General features: G+C 50.5%; 1 protein-coding gene across 3 annotated transcripts in view; it reads right to left on the reverse strand.

Annotated features, from left to right (window-relative positions):
• Positions 1-12,173, reverse strand: part of Actn1 (actinin alpha 1) — a 92,624-nt gene that overhangs the window by 2,880 nt on the left and 77,571 nt on the right. Inside the window, exons 11-20 of one of the 3 annotated variants that reach the window (XM_021633506.2) lie at positions 11,125-11,272; positions 8,460-8,610; positions 7,340-7,448; positions 6,818-6,958; positions 5,288-5,470; positions 4,901-5,035; positions 3,626-3,805; positions 2,189-2,335; positions 1,123-1,203; positions 617-682 (exon numbers count right to left, since the gene is read on the reverse strand). In XM_021633506.2, coding sequence (XP_021489181.1) covers positions 617-682; positions 1,123-1,203; positions 2,189-2,335; positions 3,626-3,805; positions 4,901-5,035; positions 5,288-5,470; positions 6,818-6,958; positions 7,340-7,448; positions 8,460-8,610; positions 11,125-11,272 — 1,341 coding nt within the window. The remainder of the gene's footprint in view (positions 1-616; positions 683-1,122; positions 1,204-2,188; positions 2,336-3,625; positions 3,806-4,900; positions 5,036-5,287; positions 5,471-6,817; positions 6,959-7,339; positions 7,449-8,459; positions 8,611-11,124; positions 11,273-12,173) is intronic. The other 2 variants (XM_021633508.2, XM_021633507.2) reach the window with 2 other exon arrangements.

The raw sequence follows: 12,173 nt of genomic DNA on the forward strand, positions 1-12,173 counted from the left end.
CTGCATCTGAGACCACAAGCTGTTGATGCCAAAACAGGATTTAGTGAGTGCACTTGTGCCCTTAGCTCTGCTGGGCATCCCACAGGCTCTGCACTTGGCTCAGTGGACAGGAATCACCTATCTATCCAGCTATGTGTCCTGTACTGCTCAGAAAGCTGAAGTGGGGACACACTAAGGTTAGAGGCTTGGGTCAAGGACTGAGGGGTGGCAGGTCTGAATGGAGCTATTATCAGGCCAGAAATATAAACCTCCATTCTCGTATGAGACAAAGCAGAGCTATCATTCCTACGAGTCTTGGGCGTGGCCATCCACAGTCGATGTCCACTGTGGGAGTGAAAACAAAAACAAAAACAAAAACCCTTTCTCCACAGTAAGTACCATAAGATAAACTGGTTCAGAGACCAAGCCTTCCAGCCATGCCCTGGCCCCATGAATGGGCTGGTTTCCAGGTGCCATCTTCCCAAAGGGTGGGGACACGGGGTTCCCCTGGGGAGGATATTTCTAACCTAAGGGCCTCAGGTCCACCATTACTAAGACTTAGCTTCTCCAGTCAGGTGGCCGCCTCCCGGCCAGGGCAACAGAGAGCCTGGCAGGGAGAAGATGGGGTTTACATTACCATGTTGTAACCCATGGAGATAAGGCAGGCGCGGAAATCATCTGTGTCCATCATGCCCGTCTTCTTCTGTGGGGCAGTGGCACCAAGACACAGGAGGGACAGACAGGTGGGAGGAGGAAAAGACAGCCAGAGGCCAGAAAGACAGCAGAAAGGAAGGGTGCAGTTTATGGTATGTAAATCACGAAGAGGCCAAAGAATGTAGGAGGGGTATGTCAAAGGAGGTCAGAGCAAAGAAATGCAAAGAGATGTAGTCCACAGATCAGAAATGATGAGGTAGAGGAGGCAGATACCCAAGCAGGGTCCCAGGGAAGATAACCGAGGGCAGAGGTCAGAAGTCAGAGGAACCCGACAGGGGGCAGGCAGGGATAGCAAAAGAAGATGAGCCCCATGGCCCACAGGAAGGGAGACAGGGAGATTCAGACAGAGAGAGAAGAAAAAAAGGAGAAATGCGTTATTTCTCGCCCCAGAGGCCACCCTTGAGCGTGCTCCATGCAGGAGGCAAGTACCTGGGGGTCGTTGCCAATATCATAACCCAAGCTGATGAGGCAGGCTTTGAACTCTTCAGGACCCAGCGTGCCGGAGTGATCCTGGGGCCGTGGTGCGCCAGGCAGCGAGCCATGCGGTGCCAGGGAGGAGGAGGCCGTGAGGGGGGTGGGGGTGGGAGTGGGCCATGCCCCAGGGGGTGGAAGGTGGTGTGTGTAGGGAGACACAGGGACGAAGGCATGCGGATGGAGAGGGTGGAGGGTAAAGGGTAGGGGAGAGGGGAAATAAAAGTGCACACAGTTAGACACACAGACGAGGTTCCGGAGGGGGGCCCTGTCCCTGGCACACATCGTCCTGCTTGGGAAAGCAGGGCCAGAGGGGGACATGATGAGCCACAAGGGTGAGAAGCTCCCACAAGTGCCCCCAGGTTACCTGATGTCTCCCCAGAACCCTACCCTCCCACCTCGCCAGGTACCTGGAGGGCAGTGAAGCAGGCAGGGGGTGGAGAGTACCTGACCCCATGCCCCACCTCCCTTGTGGCTTTCCCCAAGCTCAGGGCACTGGGAATGTGCAGCCCACTGACAATGCAGCCTGTCCTGAAGCAGGCATGAGAACCCAGGACAGTGGACTTTAATGTCCCCCAATAGCAGGTCCCAAAGGCAGCCCAGATAGGGGCAGAGTCTCTTTTGGCTCCTTTGTCCCAAGGCAGAGGTAAGGGGCAGTCCCCACAGCCACAGCCACAGCCACAGGGCTTTACTTGTGGCTCTGGTAGCCTCGTTCCCAAGAGTTGATTCCTCACAGAAGAGGAAGACTCAAGAATAAAGAGGACATTTCCTCTCTTTTCCCACAACATTAGCATTTTCTATAGGAATGCAATGAAAGCTCACAGGGCAAGGCAGCCTTTCCAAGGCCAGCTCAGAACGCCTGGCTCTAAGCAGTATACTAAGTCAGGGCAGGCTGTTATATCAGTGCCTTCCTCTCTCTCCCCACCTAACCCCAGGACCAGGCTCATGCCCTGGGCAGTGCCCTCCAGGGCTCTGGGTCGGGGGTTGGGGGCCACTCTAGGTGAGCAATGAGTGGGACTCTCACCCGGTCAAAGTGGTTGAAGGAGGCCCGGAACTCGTTCATCTGCTCCTGGCTGATGCCTTTGGCATCCCGGGTCAAGATCTGGTTCTCCACTTCATTGATGGTCCTGGCAATGGTGGTGAGCAGCTGCTCCCAGCCCACACGGATGTGCTAGGAGCAAAGTGGTGAGCCCGTCAGAGAGGAGTGCCAGGCCTGGGCTGCCTAGCTAGTCCTCCTCCCAACTCAAAAATGGCCAAAGTAGGGGCTAGAGAAATGGCTCGGTGGTGAAGAGCATTTGTTGTTCCTCCAGAGCACCCGGGTTCTATTGTCATCACCCATATGGCGGCTCACAACCATGTATGATTCTAATTCTAGGGCATTTATCCCCTTCTGGCTTTCTTGGGCACCAGGAGCAGACATGGCACACGGACATACACTCGGGCAAAACACCCATAGCTGTAAAATAAATACACTAGTTGTAAAGGCCAAAACAGCTAACTTGACCTTCTATCTGGAGTTACAGTACCACCATCAAGAGGGGCTGACAGAGCACTCTCTACCAGGAGAAGGACACCCTTCCCTGAAAGGGGCAGGAAGGAACAGGCCTCTGCCTGGAAGTACAAGGCGCGGATTTGCCAGAGGAACTCAGTTAGTGAAGGAAGGTAGATTTTGTGGCGGGGGGGTGGGGAGGGACCTAAAGAACAAAAAAACGGAATGACTCCCTCTCAGCAAGTCCTACCTCCCAACCACACATACAGGCACACACACCCACAGATAAGCCTTTGGTCAAAACAAATACAGCTGGCAGCACATAATGGCCCTTCTGGTCAACGACAAGCCAAATACAACATGGTGGTCTCAGTGACCACATAGTTACAGGGCAACTACGCAGCCTCGGATATTTCAACAATGAGGAAATCACTTAACAAGGCAAACCTAGGATCAACACGCTATCATTAAAGATGAAGAGAGAAGCCAGAGAGTTCTTGAGCCCACTAGTATCAAAATCACCATGGAGTGCTTACTAAAAATTTAGATTTCATGGGCCGGGCAGTGGTGGCACATGCCTTTAAATCTTAGCAGAGGCAGAGGCAGGTGGATGTCTGAGTTTAAGGCCAGCCTGGTCTACAAAGCTGAGTCCAGGACAGCCAGGGTTACACAGAGAAGCCTGTCTCAAAAAAAAAAAAAACAAAAAAAAACAAAAAACAAAAAAACAAAAAAAGATTCATTAAATTCTACCCCAGAATAAATTAATTGAATTCTGGAGCTAGGGACCAGATGGGCACACTTGCAACAAGTTCTCCGGGGCATTCAGAAGGTACTGCAGATTGAAGGTACAGAGTTTCAGGGGCAGAGAGAGCATTCCTCCCGCTACACCCAAGTTCACTGGGAGATGCTACCCTGGGAGGCTAGGAAGGGCCCCTGGCATCCTCCCTCGGAAGCAGGGCCGGACCTCTTTACCTCCATGGTGTAGTTCGTATGCTTATTGTCGAAGATGAGTGCCTCCTGGATGAGCTGGTGGTCGCACTCCAGCTGGTCGATCTTCGGCTTATAATTGACGATGCTCTTTTCATACTGCCGCAGGTGGCTCAGTTGGTCCTCCAGGGTGCCGTGCATCTCAATGGAGATCCTCCCAATCTCCTGCTCAGCAGGAAGGAGATGTCTTGTCAGACCACCCCACTCTGCACTCACGGGGCAGGGGCCAGTCCCTCATGGCCACCTCTGCTAGCATCACAGCCCTAGAGAGGCCAGCGCTGCCAACACTTGGCATGAAAACCTATTTAGCACGGACGTTCCTTGCTAAGGAAGCTACACCCTATTGTTATATAATAAGCCTTGACTCTGGCTGAAATATCTTTCACCAACCACGTATCTCTCAGCCTGAGGAGAGGGTTGGCATGCAGGATCAATGGCTGACCTGGGCGCTCGTTCTTTTGCTAGCCATTTAAATACTTTCCAGAGCCTTGTTCCCAACCATCTCCCATCTATTATCTGTTGAGTCAGGCCCTCTCATATTTCTCAGTTGACCTAGTATGCGCCTCATGCCTCCTCTACAACTATTTTTGCTCCTGCTGCTTTGCCTCCTAGGATGTCTGTCCAGGTCCCACTGAGTCCCACCCATCCCCATGAGCCTGTCCTAATGTATGCTTCCACCAGCCATTCACTCATGTACGTGGTTCTAGGCAAAAGCAGTTTTGTTCATTCAGGCCAGTGCTGTCAATATTTATCGAGCATTTACAAGTAGAGTCTTGGAGATACATGCACAAGAGCATGTGTGCATGTGTGTGGGCATGTAGACCCACATAAACTTGACTTGGACTCTGAGCTCAAGATGCTCAGTGACCACACTCTGGCCACACTCTGCCCTGATACTCTACATCCCACAAAATATTCTATACTTGTTAGCAGGCTCAGTCTCTTTCTGAAAAGGTTCAGGCCCGCTGCCAGGAAGCAATAACAGAGACAAGGCAACTCCGAGGAAGTGAGCTCACCCAGGCATCCAGTTGCCCTTCCTGTGGAACTTTCATAGACAATTCCATAATAGCGTCCAACTCTGCTCCAATCAGACACAGGGATCAACCCATCAGCATCCCCTGCAACTGAACTATCATCATGGTTCCCATCTCAGTCCCCCATGGTTTCCTTCCTAGTAAGCACATGACTTGGCTGGTGGGAATGGTGCTAAGTAGATAGAGACAGAACATACCCAGCTTGCTTACCCGTGACAAAACTCACCTCCATCTTGGTCTGGATCCAGGGCCCAATGACATTGGCTTGTGCCCCAAACTGCTTGCGTAACCTCTCATTGTGCTGCTGGCGGGCATGCTCCTCTGTTAGAGCCTGGTCCCTCCGGGGCACCAGCTGCCGTACCTGAAGGAGGAACAACCACGGGACTCTGTGGGTAGGCCAGACACCTGTCACATACTCTTAGATGAGAAAATGGGAGACCCAGTGAAGGAAAGGGACAAGTCAGAATGCAACAAGAGTGGAGATGTCAGCTTGGACCGGAAATTCATTTGATGATGAATAAATGAAAACTAATGAGATAAAGATAAAAATTCTGCCCCAAAAAAAAAAAAAAGTACAATGGCTTAGCCTATGCCCATCCGTCCTTCAACTTACATGGTCCCATTTGCCATTGATCTCCTGAGGCGTGATGGTTGTATAGGGGTTGGTGCCCGCCATGTTGACATGGTAGGTCTGAACAATCTTGGACACTTCATTGTGGATGCCCAGGATAGCCAGGCGCTCCTTGTCTGCATCCGGGAGGGTGGCCTTGAACTGCTCATGGGCTGTGGTCAGTCCCTGAAAAGACAAGTGGCAGGATTAGTATTGATACTCAGAAGAGTGCTCTCCTCAGACAAGATAAGCAAAGGGAACCCAGGAGGTCCCAAATAAAGGGTTGAAGGGCCCTGAAGCTCAAGTTTGAAGACCTGGAGCCATCAAATCAAGCTCTTATGACAGAGAGCCAGCAGGGCAGGGGAGTTAGAGAGAGGGAAAGGCAGAGCCAGCTGAGCCACAGCTGTATCCTGGGAGCTGGTACAGTTAGCAGCCACCTTTTGGGGGCGTTCAGCACCCTGCTATGAGAGCAGTGATATGAGGGCGGGGCTAGCCCTGCTCTCCAGGTCACCTCCTCCAAAACCTCCTCCAACACCAGCTCCTTCAGCTTCCCGGAAAAAACCCTTTTCTCTTCCTCTGCCTTGAGAAGGCTGGTTCTGAAGACATGCATCAGCATACTCAACTCAGGCAGCGGTTGGAACACGTATCCTAGATGAGGACTCTATCAACTGAGCTATATCCCTAACCCTGCAAACGTTTTGATCCAATGCTCTACAGTTACATAAGAGATTGAGGAAGGTAGGGGCCGATGGGAGCCACTAGGCTTAGTGTTAAAAGTCAAGGTTTGGGATATGGTTTTTCCCAAGTATATAAATATTTTTTATATACAATAGTCGGCATTTTTGTATGTACAAAAGAAAAGGTACAAAGAACACATAAATAAATACATTTGCCTATATACGCAAATACTGTAATCAGACTACTTACTGCTGAAAAAGGGAGCAGGGGGCTAGAAAGGCCTATGGGAAGGAAATCTTGTCTCAGCACCCCTTTATCTTTAGTTTATCATACTATGGACATATATTGCTTATCAAAATATTTCAAGTGCTAGGCTGGGTATGGTGGCATATTTAGTCCCAGCACTTGGGTGGCAGGGGCAGGAGGATCTCTGTGAGTGTGAAGCCAACATAGTCTACATAATGAGTTCCAGACTGGCCAGGAGTACATAGTAAGACCCTATCTTAAAATAAAAAGGGGGGCGGGGAGGGAGCTAGAGAGATGACTCAGCAGTTAAGAGCACTTGATGCTCTTGCAGAGGGCCAGGATTCAGTTCCCGGTATACACATGACCAGCAACAACCATCTGTAACTCCAGTTCCAGGGGGATCTGGGCACTGTATGTACGTGGTTTTGTGCAGGCAAAACCCCCAGCTGCACAACATAAAAACAACTAAATCTTAAAAAACAAAAACAAACAAACAAAAAAAACCCAAACTAAATGTGACTTCATATGCCAATACTTTAGTCTATGGAACCCTTGGGGTATTGCCCCTCGGTTTATCCTAAAGAGGGTCAGCCCCCTACGGTTGCCCACCTGGATCTCCTCGATGGTATGCACGATGAAGGTATCCTGCAGGTCCTCCATGGCTCCCTCCATCCAGTTGTTGAAGGGCGCAGCCCTCTTGGCATACTCCAGGTATAGCTGGTCGATGGTCTCCAGCAGTTTCTCTGTTCGCTGGGACGACCAAGTGGGGCAGGATGTTTAGCGGAGTGACACCCAGAGTCAAGCCCCCAGACAGCTTGGTCTAGAGCCACTAGACTGGATGAGGCGGAAAGAACCAGTTCTAGAGCGGCTCTGGGGCTTGGTTGTCAACTGACGGGTCGTCTGAATTACTTGTCCTGGCCTCATGAGGGTCTGGTTTACAGAACAGGACAACTCTCAAAAGGCTGGGGCTGGGCCGACATGTTCACTGAACTGCAGGGTGAGTTACAGGTCTGGGTCAAAGCGAGTCATCCCATTCAGGCCAGAGATGGGGATGGTCCAGGGAATCATGACCGCTTACAAAGCAAAGAACCAGGGGGAAGGAAGAGGCGCGTGGCACAGCGGGGTCCTCACCTCTAAAGCTTCCCTCCGCTTCTGAGTGAGGGCCCCTAGATTGTCCCACTGGTCACAGATCTTTTGGCAACGAGCGTTGACGCTTGGTGAGTCGTAATAGTCCAGCTCGCTGTGGAGCGGGAAGAGACAACACAGGTTGAGGGGGGCGGGGAGACCGTCACTCCTGTCCCTGGGGATGTTAGGAGCACTAACAGTGCTGAAGGGACTGGGGGCGCTCTTCTCTGCACACCTTCTGACACCCTCCCATGCCTGCCCCTTTGGCATTCAAGAAACAGGAAGCAGGGAAACCGAAGGCGGCTGCTCCCCTCCAAAAACTGCACTGACCCCCCCCCCAAACCAAAGTTTGTGGTGACTTTTAACGGCCAATAGCAGAAAGCTGCTAAGGTCTAAGGCTCAGAGCCCAGGACTAGGGCTTGGGAGCTGGGCATAGTGACTCATGTCTGTAACCTCAGCACTCTCCCGAGGAGCTGAGACAGGAGAACTGCCACACGTCTGAGGCTAACCTGAGCTACACACTGAGTTCTTAGGTCAGCCTAGGCTACAGTTTGAGCCCTGTCTCAAGAGAAAGCAAAGAAAACAAAATCTGGGCTGGCAAGATGGTCCAGTGGGTGAAGGCACTTGTGTGCAAGCCTGAAGACCCGAATTCAAGCCCTGCAGCCCACAGTAAAAGCAGAGGAGGAACCACTTCCTTCAAGTTGTCCTCCGACCACCATGGCACCATGCCTGTGTGCACACACATACACTCTCACACAATTTAAAAACAAAACAGGAAAGTATGAAAGTGTAACAAACCCCATTACTTTTAAGCTAACAGAAAGAAAAATAGTTAAAAGGCAAAATCAAATAAAATAGGGTTTCGGTACCCTCTGGTCCTGCCCTGGTCACAGGTGATAACCAAATGTCTGCACAAGAACGGAATGTTTCAGGCTCTCTCCCACCAGGAAGGGGCCTTGCCTTCCGTACCGCCTCCTTTCCCACATGGGCACAACTCTCTTTCCCTCTCAAGCAGCGTCTGTCTGTAGCTCCCCTTACTTCCTACCCTCACACACAGCAGCTCAAAAAAGCAGACCTCAGCGTCACACTGGGGCCACCACAGGGAGAGAGATCAGAGTAGGCCTACTTGAGCTCCTGGGCGATGGCAGCGATCTGCTCCACTCGGTCCTGGTGGGCAGCCAGGTCACTCTCGAAGGCTTCGTGCTTCTTGAGGAGGGCCTTGATCTCGGACAAAGTGGCTGTCTCGTAATCCTTCTGCCTCAGCATGGCTTCTTTGCCTGGGGTGAGTGGGAGAGAGACACAGCTGAGCAAGAGCTAGGCAACCGTGTTTGTCTGGTCATCTAATTCTTGTGCCTCAGAGGCTCTGCTTGCTGGGATATTTCCCATGGAGGTGCTTACTGTACAGCAATCTAAGGTGTAAGAGAGTAGACGTGCAGCAAAAATATCCAACTATGAAGAGGGACTGGGAAGACCACTGCCTTCCAGGAAGCATTTCCAGGGCACTTAAACTAGTTGTATATGAAGGTTATACAGGAATATAACAACAGGAAACACAGCAATCTATGCTCCATGGAAGAATCAGGAAAATCAACAAAACAAAACAAAACCAAGTCCAGCGCTTCATAGGTACTGGCTTTAGAATGTCCCTAGTTACTATGGATGAGTCCTGAGAGTCTTTCGGGGACCCCCTTCCCAGACGTCAGTACGTCGAGGCCCTCTGCCGCTTGCATCCACTGGGGGCTCAAGCCTTCTCAGACCATCACTAATGTCCTTACTCTAGGGCAAAGGTGGCTCTTGCATTTTGGGGCCTGTTCTAAAAGAAGGGAGGCGGGAATGAGAAAAGATCTCCCTATAAAGCTTCCAAGCTGCTCTCTGTGTGCTCCATCACAGGACGCTCATGCCTTCTTAGTCCGTGGCTAAGAGCTGTGCCCAATAGTAAAGCATTTCTTTCTATCTTCTGGTATCGATCTCCCCTCCCCCAAATCATAGCACAGTAAGCCTAAATTTAATTTACAAATAAACACATTGATCTACTCCTATATAAATTCTGTCTTCTGCCTTAACTATTTAGCAGCACACACACATCAGAATCTCCTGTGGCTTCATGGTCTTCCTGGGTGCATTGGTCCTTCAGGATCTATAGGGGACTCATTTTCACCTAAGGATACCAAAACCCCAAGATGCTCAAATCCCATATACAAAAGGGAACAGTATATGCATATAATCTCCATATGTTCTTCCATATATTTTAAAGCCCTCAGGTTGTTTTACAGTGTAATTGCTATATAACTAGCTATACAGCCATATTCTTCAGGAAATTATATCAAGAAAAGTCTGTATGAGCTCAACCCAGACTTAATTCCCTTTTGCTCTTAATATTTACTTCAAAGTTGGTTGAATCCAGAGACACAGAACACACAGACGTGGGTATTTTCTTGGCCAGATCTCTCCAACAGCGCTTCTCACTGCTCTGTATGCCCCCCAATACCCCCCCCACCAGCCTGCCCTGTGGTAAATGTCACTGCAGATACCCCTGTGCACACAACTTCCTCAGAGGTTAGGGTTGATTCCTTAGTCTCAAGAAGTGGAATTCCAGTTGGGTGTGGTGTTGCACTAGGAAGGCAGAGGCAGGTGGATCTCTGAGTTCCAGGACAGCCTGGTCTTCACTGTGAGTTCTAGGTCAGCCAAAGCTACAGGATGAAAATGTTTCGAACCAAAACAAAAATAAAAATAAAGCAAAAAACCACAAGTGGGTGGATCGGCGTCATCCAACCCCCCCCACCCCCACACACACTTTGTACCTTTATGGGATCCTAAATGCACCCCCTTAGCTGGGTATTTTCCTACCAAGCCAGGCCACTCCCAGATGACTACAGAATGTGATCCTCCCTCTTCACTTCCAGCCCCAGGCCAAAAGAGGACAAACCAGAGCTGAACAAAGAAATCTTACAGCACCAGTGGCCACTGGCTCTGCCTCGGGGGCTCCAGCCAATGCGGCCAGAAGAGCTCAAGGAGACAGGCAGGAGCAAGTCCTCACTGTTTTCCAGTGTTTCCCAACCTTCCTAATGCCGTGACCCTTTAATAAAGTTCCCCATGTTGTGGTGACCCCCCCCAACCATAACATTTTGTTTTTATTGCTACTTCATAACTGTAATTTTGCTACTCTTATGAATCATAAATATCTGTGTTTTCTGATGGTCTTAGGCGACTCCTATGAAAGGGATGTTTGACCCCCAAAGGGGACATGACCCATGGGTTGAGAACAACTGCTCTAACCCAAGTCAGCTTCTGAGAAAAAGCCCAATCCCATATAACTGTTCAGTTAACCTTGGCCATCAATAAGCAGACACCAGATATCAGCCTAGGCAACTACACAGGAGGGACAGCAACATCTCAGAGATTTGGAAACAATCACTGCTTCTCAGGGACAGTGGTCAGGACTGACAGCCACATTGAAGGACTTAGAAAAAACAATGGCGGCGATGAGAACAGAAAAGAGCCGTGCTCTCATAAAACTGCTGGCAGGAATTCTTCTCAGCATGCCTGCGACCTCACCATTTAATTCTCCCAAACTCAGGAGGCTGGCACTACTGTCACAACTTCACAAACACAAAACTGAAGCAACCCAGAGGGTAATGAACTTGTCTGATGCCAGGGAACTATTAAGAGACAGACAAGACAACACACACAAAAGCAGATGAAAGGAATTGTAGCGGGTGGCCAGGTGGGAGTCGGAAAGGAGAAACTGGGAGGCAGCAGAAACCGGGGAGGTGGAGCTGGCTCTGGCTCACCATCTGTCCAGGCTTCGTGGATGGAGGCTTTCTGCCGGAACTTCTCTGCCAGGTGGTCCAACCTCTCGAGCCTCCGGATCTCATTCAGCAGCCACTCCTCGTAGCCCTTCTCTGCCTGTTCCAGGCAACCCCAGGCATTGTTGATATCCTGCAGAGATGGGAGCACGGGCTCAGAGAACGGGAAGGGGCTGCAGCCTTCCAGAGATGCTTCCCCATAAACATCACAGTCAACTGCCCCACCTCACTCTTCCAGCTCATTAGCATTTCCTGGCCTCCCGAACAGGGAGTGGAGTCTGAGCCCACATTGGCCATGGAGCCACGGAGCCCTCCTGTTCTGACTAGCTTCCAACGGGATCCTGGCCAGTCTCAGAGGTCCAGGAACAAGCCAGGGGACCAGACCAATTAAAAATGAAGCAAGCCGACGCTAGAGCCTCTGAGATATGTGTCGTCCTAGTAAGCTAACAGATTCTAGCCTTTCGGCTCTGGACAGTAGCTTGTTGAGGGAATCAGCCGTGATCCTAAGAAGAAAGAAATGCATGTGACCTTTGCACAGGGTACCCTACAGTTAGCACCAGACACCCAGATGGAACAGCAAGAGCAGTGTGAGTACTGTCCCCCTGGCCACGAAGTGCGCATCTGCCCCACATCAGTGGCACTCGCTCTATTTCTCAAATATGTTTGCTAATACTGACTCTAGAACACCCCCAACGCACCCGATTAAGCCCCAAACTTTAAAGGACTGGTGCTCCAAACTGCTTCCATGACAGACACCACAGGCCTTTTTTCTCTGTACAAGATCAACTTGCTCCTGCCTCCTCCCACTTGGCCTGTCCTGCTCAATATGTCTGGGTTCAGTTTGTTTGTTTGCTGTCGTTGTTTCTCTTTGTTTGAAAGGAAAAAAGGTTCTGCCTTGATGAATCTGTCCTGTGTTCTCCTGGCTCATAAAGTGCCGGAGACAGGATAAAGGGGAAGAAGTGACAAAAAGACAAAAGGGGACAGAAGGGAAGAGCACTCATGATACAGGAAGTTGATTGCATCATTAGGATTTT

This window comes from Meriones unguiculatus, chromosome 7, assembly GCF_030254825.1.
Source record: "Meriones unguiculatus strain TT.TT164.6M chromosome 7, Bangor_MerUng_6.1, whole genome shotgun sequence".
Taxonomy (NCBI): domain Eukaryota; kingdom Metazoa; phylum Chordata; class Mammalia; order Rodentia; family Muridae; genus Meriones; species Meriones unguiculatus.